This window comes from Eulemur rufifrons, chromosome 30, assembly GCF_041146395.1.
Source record: "Eulemur rufifrons isolate Redbay chromosome 30, OSU_ERuf_1, whole genome shotgun sequence".
Taxonomy (NCBI): Eukaryota; Metazoa; Chordata; class Mammalia; order Primates; family Lemuridae; genus Eulemur; species Eulemur rufifrons.
Window position 1 is genome coordinate 139789510 of NC_091012.1, and position 13737 is coordinate 139803246.

A 13737-nucleotide genomic window follows, 5' to 3' on the forward strand; every position below is an offset into this window, starting at 1 on the left:
AAAATTGACTATCTTGACCATCACCACTTTGGCCTGCATCTTCCTTCTTTTTATATCATCATCATCTTTTTATTCACCATCATCTTCCTCCTTATCATTATCTTCATCATCAACACCATCGCCATTATTATATCAGTTAAGGGCATGTAACACACCACAATGTTGGACTCTAATGTGTCAACTATAACGTCCCCCCCCCCCAAATTAAATCATCCTCTTGCCATTAATGTGTAATCCACACTTAGCCATCTGCCCTGAAAGGCCACCTTTACGTTTATGTGTGATTCTCTTTCTGGGCTTCCTCTCCTGTTCCGTCATTCTGTCTGGTCTGGAGCCGGTGCCACATGGCTCTATTTGTTTATTTTTACTTGAACTCTTTGGAGCACACGTTTAAAACAAAATGAAAATTAAAAACGCATTGAAGAATTCACACCACATCCAACCTTCACCGTAGAAGCAGACAACAGGCTGGGGGTACACTCGCTTTTCCTCGGCAGCTTAAGAGTTTTAAGACAAGGTGCTTCCATGTTCTGGTTCTTAGCGCCTCCAGTTGCATCCTCCCCGCACATCACATCCTGCAGGGATGTGCACCACAGCTATGAAGACACAACGAGCTGCATGTGCCCGGCAGTCAGCTCTCAGTGGTGCCCTCGTGCCATCGAGGTGACAGACGGAGCTGCCCCGGACAGCTCGGGAAGCCAGCTTGCGTCAGTGCATGCAGACCACTCCTCTGACTCCCCGAAACCTGTTCGAAACCTGAAACGTTGGCTGGTGACCAAGCACGGAAATAGTTTTCAAGCCTCAATGTTGAGTGTTCGATAACACTGGAAGCTCAGTTACTGAATGTGCGGTCCACATGGCTCTACATTCCTCCTTATAAAGTAAACCATTATGCATCCCCTCTCTCTGCCCCGCCATAAACCTCCACCATGAAAGCGAATGAAGCTCATCGGCCCCGACAATCACAGGGCAGCCGGGCTCTGCAACTCTGCTGGCACGCTGCAAATCCCATGATCTCCTCAACACCGGCAATGTGCCTTCCATTCAGCACCCTACAGGCATGCCATGGACCTGCAGAAGCCCAAATGGTCCCACCTCTGGAATATAAACGCTCCCAATCTGCCCCAGCCTTCCGACACCCTCCTCACAGTCCTATCTGGATATCTAATCCATTCCCTGCCAAGCCACCAGCCATCTCCTCTCCTTGTACCCCCTCATCATGGTCATTCTCTTGCTAACCCAAGTCCACTGCCCAGTGCCTTTTGTGACACTCCCTGCTGGCAAAATTCCAACTGTCAATCAATCTGGTGACCCTAGTCGCTGTCCTCGCATTGTACTGAAAATCACACAATTCCACATACTGATGCCAACACCAGTTCAGAGCAGAGCTGACCTCAGACACAGCCCTTGGTGCAGAGACCTCCCTTCCTCTTGAAAGCGTCACCCAACCACATTGACCCCAGCTCCTCAAATATGCTCTCTCTGCCATCCACTATGATTCTAAGGTTTATGGGAGTACGCTCACTTGTCCCTTTTCACCTCTTCCTGATGTCTCTGAAGTACTTGTTGGTGTCGATCCTCCTTCCTTGAAATGCTCCTTGCCCCTGAATTCCCTGACCCCACTTCTCAGTCTCTGGCTGCTCTGTGAGTTTTCTTTTGGGCAGGGGTCGGGGGGTTCTTCCCGTTTTGACCTTCCTTTCAATGTTCTAGCGGACCTGCCATTGCCAGTGTGCACCAGAAGTAAGCACATTACTTTCATGCTTTCAAGAAGGTCACATTGATCAAAAATAAGAATGTTTAAGAAACCCAAGACAGAAAAGCAATGCATTGCATCCCAAGGGAAACACACAGCCTGCGGTCCAGGCTACATTCTGTATAGAATGAGGAATGACAAAGAGAACATGGGCATTGCTTTTGTAGGTCTCACAGTTTTTGAGAAGTAGAGACATGAAGGTTGATTTCTAAACTCTTATCCTGGATTTAGATGGAGATCAACTGTGGATCATAAGTTCCTCCACTGCCTTAAACATTCCTCCAGGGTAATCTTACTCTGTACCCATGAACCGTTACCTACATATACAGAAGAAAAGCATGACAGCCGTATTCATGACTGTGTCCCTATCAATTCCTGGCACCTTAGACAGAGCCTTGTAAATATCAGCCACCTGTTCTCCAAGATTTCACTTTTTAAAACTACTTGCTAAGTACCTACTATGTGTCCAGTCCATAGGATTCTAAAAGTAGACATCTCCTATTGATACCTAAACTAAACCAGAGCACTTGTGCGCAAGTAAACAAGCCTATTCATGGAAGGGTATTCATTGCACGTTGAGGTCCTTGCCCCCACACTATTTCAGTCCAGCTGTCCTAGAAAGAGTCTAGTTTGGAATAGATAATCCATCAGAACCAAGTGTGGTAAGCCAGACCCTGGTTAGAATTAGGTAGGTTTGAAGGACTTCTTGACCAATACCCGAGGCTCCTGACTGGCGGAATTATCTTGCATTCCTTGAGGTTCTGGTCTCTCGCCTGAGCCCTTGTAAATGAGACCCTCCAACTTTTTCTCCAACTCTCGAGAACAGCTGGATGTGGGGCCCTTGCTGCCTTGCTGAGCGGCACATGACTGGCCATGTGTCAAGCACGGTAAAGACAGACACATTCTCTGCCATCTCCCGGGTCACCTTTCAAGAATTCATCCCTTACTTTTCCTCCAGCTTGGTTCTCTGTGTCCACAGGTGGTGACACTGTCCAGAGCTCCCCGGAGAAACTGAGGGCCGGCTTGTGAGGCTCAGCCACTAGGCGGTGCCAAGCCGGAGGTCCTGAGCAACTGAACACCAACTCAGCAAGCCCAGGACGCTGGTGTTTCTTCCACCATTTGTGTTTGAAAGAGAATCTCACATAAACCATTTTATTCCAGCCCTGAGTGGTGGCAGGAATCTTTCTGTTTTTATTAGGAAGATTTGACCTGAAGCCAGAGATTTGTTTTAGCATCCACCTGATTGTTCTCTGCTTGCATTTCTCTTCATAAGAGCACAGAATTTGCTAGTCTAATCCTGAGCAAGGGCTGAATTATGATTCCTGCATGTGGTTCTATTAATAGCACAGGGGGCTCTAAGTGCACGCTGACTGCATGCAAATTCTGCCCGAACAGACTGGAGCCGCGAGCACTAGGATGGTATAAGCTGTAGATAAGAACCACCCACCCGTGGGAACTACGTCCATCCCTCCACCAGCTCCCTCCACGCCCCCACCTGTGAACAGGTCTGTGGTCAACGTCAGCCTACTTCCAATGGAAGAAAAACGGCCAGAATGACATGTCCTCGAAATGCCTGGTGCACATTTGAAAACAAATGCAGTTTTACACATTTGTTCCTCCCCAGTGCTCGGCTGCTTCAGAATTAATTGGACTGAAAATCAGACTTTGAGGGAGCAACAGGATTGCCCAGGGAATTCCACTGCGGGTGGGTCCGGTTGTACCCACCGGCCATGTACGTCCACCTTTCTCCCCCTGCTTGTTCCAAACCGCTCAAGCGCTTCACCTGCACCTCCCTCGGGATAGTCCCCACCTTCTGCCCTGCGCTGTGATAAGAATTTTAAGTCCCTTAGTAGCCTCTCTGTTCCTGTAAGCCAAGAGTCTTACCATTATTGAACCCCTCTCTCCAAAACACTTAGGCACACAGTTGGCGCCCAGAAAACGTGACCAATGAATGAGCTAATGCTTTCCCAGAGATCTGCTGTTGACTGTCTTCTGCTGACCATGCACAGCGATGACGCAACCTTTCTTAAAAAGAAGAAGAACAAGGCAGTGTAGACAGAAGGCAGCTGCAAGTGAACAACTTTTCATCCATTATGAGTTCTGTAACCTGAGTTGCGTGTCCTTAACCTTCCCAAGCCTCACCTGTAGAATGGGCAGCACACCAGGAGGCCACGCATATGACCTCACGACCAGGCATGGGCAAGCTCTCCAGGGCGCTCACTGGGATGATTTAAAAAGTGCTACCCCCGCCGTCGAATTTGCATGGCGGTATTAGAGTTTCAGGAGTTTAAGGATCCCTGCGTGGTTTTACTGCAAAGTCCCTTCTGTAGCTCTCACGTCATCTCTGCGGAGTCAGTCTCTCTCCAGTTACAAAAACAACACAAGACAGGGCCAGCGCCCAGCTAGGAATCAGGCAGTAATGTGGGTGGAGTCGGCCATGGTGCACATGTTCTCTGCTGCAAATATGCCTTTCCAGGCACAGACAAACCTGCCGTGGAGAAAGGGATGCTCCCTCAAAATTATGCTGCCCTGAGGTTTTGAAAAAAAATGCTCTGAATGACTGAGATGTGCCCATCCTAGTCCACTGCTCCTATCTCAGTTGTTCTTTGTGCAGGGAGCAGTTCTTTTAAAGCAAATAACCCCCTTTCATTTTATTACATAATTATTCAGAGTGCTGTAGTCCCTTTCTGTGTAATGATGAAAGGCGCTTCTTGGAAAGAAGGACTGTTTCTCAAAACACTCAGAAGTATTGGATTTATAAAACAAAAACTTCCTGAAAAATTAATGTGATGCCTAGGGGAAGGGTTTTATCTTTTGGTGAAAAAAAAAAAAAAAAGAACACAATCATCTATAAATATTATATCAGGGTCTAGTGCAGGTCTCAAAGATTGAAAAATACTCTCTAAGTATTCCAGTGGGAACTAGTAGTAAGCCCACACTGGAAGTTATAATTTCTAATGAGTCAGAGGAGACATGTGTACCAGTATATTATAATTAAATAAAATTTAATCGATAGGTGTGATGATGTCAGCGTGAGGTTGCTTGCTAGTCAAGGGGAGTCTGAGAGCTGTATAAGAAATCAGACACATTAAAATATAACACTCATTAGGGAAATAAAATATTCTACTGATTTACACTACTAAGATGTGAAATGTGTAAACTGATTTACATGCAACATTTTAGAAAGGAAAAAATAAAAGGAGGCAGGCTTGTACTGACACATGTGAAAGCCCTAAGCACAATGCATCCTTCTTATAAACCTTGTTAGGGAGAATGTTCTGGTTGTGCTTTTCTGAGTTAGTATTACAAATGATACTCATTCTTGTTATAGTATAGAATCATATACTGCTAGAGAAAAAAGAAACTTAGGACTTGCCTAGTCTGACTTCTTCCTACCGAGATCATGGATGAGAGGCTTTGAGATTTAAGACATCTCCCAAGTTCACAGGGATAATTAAAGAAAGATCGAGAAGCTGGAGGAAGAGTCCAGTCTTCCTGTTTCTTAAGCCGGCGCTCCCTTTGTGATTTGAAACAAAACAGAACAAAACTTGTTCGTTTAATCACCATAGTAGGGACCATCACTGCAATCAATTTGCTGCTTAAAATGAATGACAGAATGAACTCCGCGGCACCAAAGCACCTAGATGAAAAGGGGATGGCTGTCCCACAATGATACGGAGGACAGATTTCTAACTAAGCCTCCAACAGCAAGTCTTTCCAGTATCTCTGAAAAATGTCCTATTTCTCAGAAATACGGTGATTGGCCTAGGAAAAGGGAGAAAGGACAGGAAGAAGAAGAAATCTGTGCAGTGCTCAGACGCAGCAAGAACACGCGTGTTGCCTTGGGAGGGTCTCCAAGGCCGTAGCCCCCTGTAGGTGTTCTGCATCCAAACCCACCCCACCTGTCCAACTGTGCTGATGACGAGGCACCATTCGTATTTCAGTGTTGACAGAGCAAGAGACGACAAGGACCAGCGCTGTGGCTCCTTTTCTCCGTTAATCTCCTCAGTCGCCAGCCCACAGACGCAGACCTCGACTCTGGGACGTAGCCCTCGGCAACTGCAAACACGCACAAACACGCACACAGAAGCTGCTTCTGTACCCTGTTTACCTTTGAAAATTACGTGTTTTGGGTTACCTTAGAAAACACACACACATTTGCCGTCTCTAAAGGCACCAGGAACACAGGTATAAATTCGCAGGAAAAGAGACAGATGCGGGTGAAGACCTCCCGCATTCTAAGCGCACACGAAGACGCACGTACCCACGCTCCAGTCCATCTCCTCCACAGCGTCCCCGTACGCGCCGTGTAGGCTTTTGCCCACGAAGTCCCAGTTGGAGAAGAGGGCCGTGTGCACGTGGAGGTAAGACAAGAAAAGCAGGAACGGCCTCTCAGTGCTCCTGCAGAGAAAAAAGAAAAGCCAAGGGCAATGTAAATATGTCCACCACCGTGGTGACTAGGGTCAACCTATTATTATGTGCTGCCGCTTGAAAATTCACAAAGTATCACACTTCAGCAGCCTAGGATGGGACCTGCTATTCAGAGAAAGGTAAGTGTCCGAGCGTCCGTATGAAGTGGCTTACTGTTACCCTCCAGGGATCAGCAAACTGAAGTATTATGTCATTGAAACATCCTCCAGTGACACAACTCAGGAGGAAATGAAATGAAAAAGTGTCCATATTTTGGGTTTTCTTTTTTTATTCTCTTCTTCCCTCTCTGTATGGTGATTAATATGAATTCAACCAGCTTCAAAACAGTATTTTCTTTGGGAAAAAAGTTTATATGCACACACACACACACAACTAATAAAAACAATATTTTTCTTTTTAATTAACAAATAACAATTGTATATCTTTATGGGGTACAATGTGATGTTACAATATATGTATACATTGTGTAATGATTAAACCAAACTAACCAATACATTCCTCTCCTCATATAATTTAAAATCTCTCTTAGCAATTTTGAAATATAGAATACACTGTCACGATACTTATACACAATACTTATACAAAATACAATACTTAAGTATTGTCACCCAGCTGTGCAATAGGTCACCAAAATTTATTCCTTCTAGCTAACTGAGACTTTTCTATCCTAACCAACATCTCCCGTTTTCCCATTCACTCTCCACCTCCAGCCCCTGGTAACTACCATTCTACTCTCTGCTTCTAGGAGTCCGACTTTTTTAGATTCCACGTACCAGTGAGATCGTGTGATATCTGTCTCACTGTGCCTAGTTTATTACACTTAGCTTAGTGTTTCCAAGTTCATCCATGTTGCCACAAATGACAGCATGTCCTTCTTTTTTAAGGCTGTATAATATTCCATTGTGCTACTTCCATCAACACCTTTTTAACAGCAATGTAACTCTGTGGCTGTTGTTATCGACACACTGCCCGTCCTCTAAATAGAACATGTCTCTCAGAAGGAACTCAATTGTCAATACTCAAATTTTGGAAGGTAAATGGAACATTCCTTGAACTGGCCCACACCTATAGTTTAATCTAGAGAGATGAATGGCATTGCAAAATATGAGTTAATTCAGAGTCCACCTAAACCTCCTTCACTGGAATTGAGTAGAACACACGGGTGCTACAGCGGTCTGAGTCACAGTGAGTGTGTGGCCCTTGGTACAACGGCCATGCGCAATGTTACTGTGCAAAGGCCTGAGGTCTCATAACCGAGTCTGCTGAAAGGGAGTGGTTAGGCACATCGTTGTTCTTTCATCCGGCTGACCTCTGAGAAATGCACTTACTGCTGCATCTCAATGTCACACGACAGGCTCAGTCTTTACCTCTGTCTGGGAAATGACCAGGAGTTCCTTCCCTTGTGGGTATACAGAGCGAGTGGTCTTTCTGAAAGCTACTGGGGCACAGGACACACGTCCACTGCCCAGCGCAGGCGGATACAGCTCTCGGAGATGCCTGCAAGGAGCTGGGATGCTCAGAGGAGACACACCTCAATGACAGCCACTGCCTTACTGTCCACCCTCCATGCCTTGCTGTCACCCTGATTCAAGCTCTCCCTTTAACTACTTCTGTGAACTTGGGCGGATTCTTTAAATGCCTAGGCTTCAGGTTCATCTTCAAAACATGAAGAGTTCTGATCCTGAGGCCAACACTCACAAACCCCAAACTCTACCCCAATGAACACAACCAGTCGAAAATAAGGCTCACATATTCACAGATCAGTGCCCTGAGCGTGATAATCTCTCTGCCTAAAACTCACACTTCCTCCTTTCCCTGGAAAACCGTCCCTGTTCAGAAGCCATTCCCAGTGCCACCTGCTCTGAGATGCTGATCTCCTGTTCCCAGGCAGACCCGTGAATGCTGAGCCTTTGGTGTCTTCCGCAGAATACCTGGGGCCTACCCCCAAGCCTGGCCTCCAGAAGGTGCTCAGCAATACTGCCAAAGAAATGAGTGAGTGAAGGAGTGGATGGCTGAATGAATGCAACTTCTAATAAACTTCACGAGAACCACACAAGTCAATTACGTGCCCCCTTCTCCCGCTAGACCACAAGCTGAGGCACATCGTTTACATCAATGTGTTCCTGGCACCTGCCCAGTGATTGGCAGGTGGCATAAATCCAGTATCTCTGCTATCGGATGAACTATCTTGTTGTCAGTGCCGGCAGCCCCACTCGCAGTCCCGGCAACTGCTGGGACCTGTGAATGCAACACGCTTTATGTAAAAATTGCTCCAGAGTAGGCATTACTACACCGAGCTTGTATCCTAAGTCTCTTGTCATTTCCAAGGGATCAGAAGTGATTATTAAGAGATGTTCAACATCTATGCCAGACACTAAAAGTCCTGAAGAAATAATATGCTTAATTAAATTAATTTTGCTTTCTTTTGTATTTTTGGATACCTTAACTCTTCATGAAAGCCAAAAACACTTCAAGCTGAGGATTGTGTATCACAGCTCTAATAACTTTACTTTGAAAAAATAAATGGATGTATACTTTTCTAAATGCATTTGTAATCTGATAATGTTAATATAGCTCGCGTTCCTTCCTTTAGCCCATACAGCTGGGTCTGAGTCAACTCCTCAGATCGACTGGCTATAACACTTTCCTTTGAAGGTTAGTCCTCGCATTTATTAACCGCCGGTCCTCTGAAATGGAAACTAAGCACAAAACATCACACTTTTCGTGAGAGCTGAGCCAGACATCTCCTGTTCTCTGACAACAGCCAAGTGAAATCCAACACGTTATCGGTAACCATTAGTACTGTGGAGGAGGGGGAGGAGGGAGAGGAGAGGGAGGAAGAAGAGCACTTTAGGAGGAGAAGGAGGAGAAGAGAAAGAAGAGGAAGAAGAACAAGAGGAGGAAGAGGAAGAAGAAGAACAATAGAAAGAAGGAAAAGGAGAAGAAGAAGAAGTGGTAGTTCTCATAAGTGTCTTGTCTCACTTCTCACAATGACTGGAATTAGAAGGCATGAGAATAGAACCCATTGAATGTGGTCTAAAACTCTCACCATTATATCTTGGGGAAAAAAAAAAAAGTAGAGATACTAATGCTCAGATGGAGGCACTGGAACTGTCATCCTAGCTGTGATTGACACAGGAGAACATCTACCAAGCTGTGCCTTTGGCCACTTCTAAGGGTGGACGCTCTTGAGGGACCTGGCCGAACTGAAACTACACCACGACGTCAGAGACTTTGCCACACACGCTGCCTATGACGTCTCCATCCTAGGTGTCATGGGGACGTTCACTCACACCTGGACAAGTCGCACCTCCTTCCCCAGAACAACACTGAGCTCCCCAAAGCTGGCTTAGAGTCCTCAAAAGGAGCATGAAATTACACTTTTATGCTTGTTCCTAAATAGGGAGTTACATTATGTATGAGAACAATTCTCTGCAATTTCACTCTCATCTGTTCTCCCATTTATTTTTAGATTTAACGTTAAGGGAAATAGACAAGGAATCTTAAAAAGTCAATCTTCCCAGCACAGTATATGGTCATAGTTGCAAATATGGGACATGACTGACAGCACTTGTGAGAATGAAGAGCTATTGCGTGGATTGAAATGCCCGACACTGGGCTCCAGTCCAGTTCCAACTTGGATTCTCTAATTTTGGATAGTAATTCTTTTGTCCAAAAGTTAAAAAAAAAATATGAAGAAGAAAGAGGCAGCTGTCCATATGATTGGCAGGATCACAAGGTAGATGTGATCATATATGCCTCAGCATATTAAAATGTGAGGATGGAATTTAAAAAGAAAGGATAAAGATGGCACAACAAGCAAATAAGGGATCCCAAGACAAACACTGGTTCAGGAAGAAGGTAAGAGCGGTTGAGTCGAAGACCCGAGTTTCATAATTCAATCTAGGCTACAGAATGTGACTTCTGCCCTGGAATTGCAGGAGGACTCTCTGGAGAAGGGGAGAAGGGAATTAATGCATCAATTATTAAGGTGCACATATTTATATAATTCTTTTTGTATCATCTCTTTATAAAGCAGCAGTTTCATTCAGTAAGGGAGACATCACAGATACCAGCACTTTATGTGTACGTTATGTATCTATGTCCTGCGTGTCACAGCAGAGTGATTGGGTTTTATATACAAAAATAAACCTGGAAAACATAAAAATAGCCTATCTGGCTTGCAAAAACACCGTAGCAAGAAGATTTACCATCCAGGAATAGAAGTATAATCAACGGCGCATGGGAATGTGGCCAGACATAAATCATCAGCTTTCCTGCACACCTGGGGTCTGATTGACAGCTCGTGCCCAGGTGAAGGAATTCTCACTTGGTAATATCCTTTGGGTGTGCAGGAAGGGCCACGTACCTCATGGCCAGGCCCACGAGAAAGATCCGGGGCTCCTTTCCTCACTACGACCTTGAAAACTGACTGATCCATCAGCGGGTTGGTGGGAGGGAGATTTCTCAATAACAGCTTAACTCCTTTTTTATTAGCTGGAGCACTTCAGTAAACAACTCTTTCGAAAATTTATTGCTACTGTCTTGAACACGGTACGGAAAGATAGAACTTTCCTCTGCCACATGCCTCTGCTCCATTTGTTAAAAATACAGAAGGCATCTCCGAGCCCTCCCAGCAGCGTGCAATCATTCCAATCGCAGAGTAAGAAGATTTACATCCTGTGGGGATAGGAGTGAGAACCAAGGCAAGAAGATGGCTAAGGCATTTGTTTTGGTTTTTTTTTTTCTGTCTGCCACAGACTAGACTTGACTTTTTTACAGTCTTGAGTATAACATCCCTCTTAGCGTTTGACCTTTACTGTACCACTAGTGTCCAAACTTGAGTCAGTGAGGGAATAACGTGTATGCAAATAGGGGTGTCCGTTGATTCTCTCCAACCCCCTGTGTTGCTGGTAACTAGACTACGGCATAAATCAGACAACGGCACCCACTGTCACCCCTCTGGAGTTCATGTGACTGCCGCTGTGCCCGGCAGATGCACTCACACACCCAGCTGTTCATGTCTTCCGCCGATGCATTTCCCAGCTATTAAACAAATGTTCTGCTGACACTCGGTACTAGGCACTAGAGACATAAAGGGCAGCCGGACGGGACCCTGCCCTCAGCCGCCTGTGCCTTGGACAAGAGCATCGACGGTTAGCCTGAGCTATCTTACGTGCCACTGCGTAGCGCTTCACACAATTCTTTAATCATGTAATTTTTCCACTTTTCCACTAGGAATGTGTGCGAGGGTCCTTACAAATTAAATCTGGCTTATTTTTCTACCTGTAAATTAAAATCAATACCACCCCTGTTCCTTTCTGGCTTAAACTCTTCTTTAAACGAATGAAATCCTCCCAGGAGGCCTTCATGCAAAAAGACACTTTGCGCCAAATCGCAGCTATTCATCACAGCTGCTCACCCCGCGTCCAGTGGGAAACGTGAAAGGCCAGGTTGGAGGGACCCTGCAAAGGCACTGCAGGATTTTGACAGTGCCCAACTGTGCGGGCCGTACAGAGGACAGAACAAAAGGTCAGGGAGCAGCGTTCATCAGAGTTAGAACAAGGAGATCTCACCACTCTGGGAAGTCAGAGATTAAAAACATACCCCTCCACCATTTCCAAATTTCGGATGTGTTACCTGCAGATCCTTTGCTAAAGGACCCACTTATGAAGGACAACAGTGGTCTTATACTGAGCTTAACTGAAAATGATTAGCTTTAATTTAACTTCTGATTATAGCATCTTAAAATGCACATGCGTGTATATTTAATATACTGACACACCCTCCAGAAACTGGGGCCTGGAAAATAGAATAGTCACAGCAAATTTCATATGAATTTGTAAACCCAATAGCTGGATATCATAAACTACACAAATTACGTGAGTGTGTAGAGAGTCATCGCTATTCTTGGAAATTTACCCTTCAAGGTGAGCGTGTGCGTACTTTCAGAGAAAAACACAAAGTGACCTCCTTCAACTTCAATGTGTTTCCTAGCAATGAAGCACTGTTTCCGATGAAGTCAGAGAGGAAGGGGACCGACGTATCTGGCTTTTCACAAAGCAGAACGACCAAGGTCTGCCTCTCTCTATTGAAGATGACGTAAAACATGAATCTCATTCTACCCACGGGCATGACACCTTGTTAAAATTTAGCCTTGACTTGAACTAAAGAAAAAGAAAATGTTTTGTGCATAAAATTAACTTGCTGAATTCACCCATCATCCTGCACCCTTTACTTTCTTTCCAGACTATCCAGGTACTTCTCCATCACCATGGTGATGACAACATTCCTGACACTGTTGTTTATATAAGAATTACAGAGATGTGTTCTCCTCTCTTGCCTGGACAAGGGCACTGGACCTAGACTCTTCTATCTGGAGAAAGGGTGCCGAGAGACCTGTACAAGGCCCTGGTGTTCTTCCAACTAATCCTCACTCGGACCTCAACAACACATCTGCCACACTAGAATTTGCGCAAGAGCAAAGATTCACGCAACTCTTCATGCTGCACTCCAACACTGAGAAGGTCGAGCTGGCTCTGTGTTTAAATCCGGCCTCTACCATTACCTGCGGGGCTTTGGCTCTTTACTCAAAGGTGCTGAGCCTCCAAGTTTCTCCACGATAACACATCTGCGTGCCGATCTCACGAGGTCGTCATGTGGTATGAAAGATCCCCGAGCCTGACGTATAATCGGCAACGCCTCGACAGGTGCCCATTACGCTTGCTCACGCCCCAGGCCGTGTTCCCATTCGCGCTCTGCCCCTAAAGCAGATCTGTTTCACACCGCACTGAGAAGAGGGCTGCCGACACCCAAAGCTGCGGTGACTGGATGACCTTGCAGGACACACGTGGAAAGCTCTGTACCCGCACAAGAAATGTACAATTCACTCCTCCCTGTAAGAATAGCGAGGATTTCTTGCTCATTAAAGTGTATTCAGGATGACCCGTCTCCTGAATTGCTAGACAGCGTACAACATATGGTGAGCTAATTATCCCGCTCTCTAACAATAGAAGCATCTCCCCAAGATAAATTCATCCCTGCAAGAGTGAATTAGGTCAAAGATTGTGGAGTGGATGGTTATGTATTCTAAATCACCACGTGCTTCAAGTTGAAAGCATGCACTTGCCATCCCAGGCCACAAACGAGAGTTGGCCAAGCAGACCTGGTTTGCGAGAATCACGAACCCATGAAGCATGTTTGCCCGACGCCCTTGTCATTCATATCCCAACATCTCACGCGGGCATCTCAGGAACCAACCCTTGAGTATAAATCACATCAGCAACGCGGTGTACAGAAAGATCGTCAATTTTAGAAATAAGAGCTTAAATCATTTTCCTCACCGAAACTTTGATGTATGAACGGAGGGGGAGCTACTCACACACAAAAATTGTTTTTGATGTGAAACCATCTAAATAAGGCATGGACTGCAATTGAGAAATTTTGAATTCAAAAGCATTTTGAGAAAATTCCACTGCCATTACCGTTGCTTTGATTAGGCGTTCCTTCTTTGGCTTCTGACTAACTCTATATCCATTTCTCGCAAAGGTGCT

General features: G+C 45.3%; 1 protein-coding gene across 1 annotated transcript in view; it reads right to left on the reverse strand.

Annotated features, from left to right (window-relative positions):
• STS (steroid sulfatase) overlaps positions 1-13737 on the reverse strand; it is a 149322-nt gene that overhangs the window by 50907 nt on the left and 84678 nt on the right. The window contains exon 6 of the mRNA XM_069464093.1: positions 6018-6154. Within this exon, the coding sequence (XP_069320194.1) occupies positions 6018-6154 (137 nt within the window). The remainder of the gene's footprint in view (positions 1-6017; positions 6155-13737) is intronic.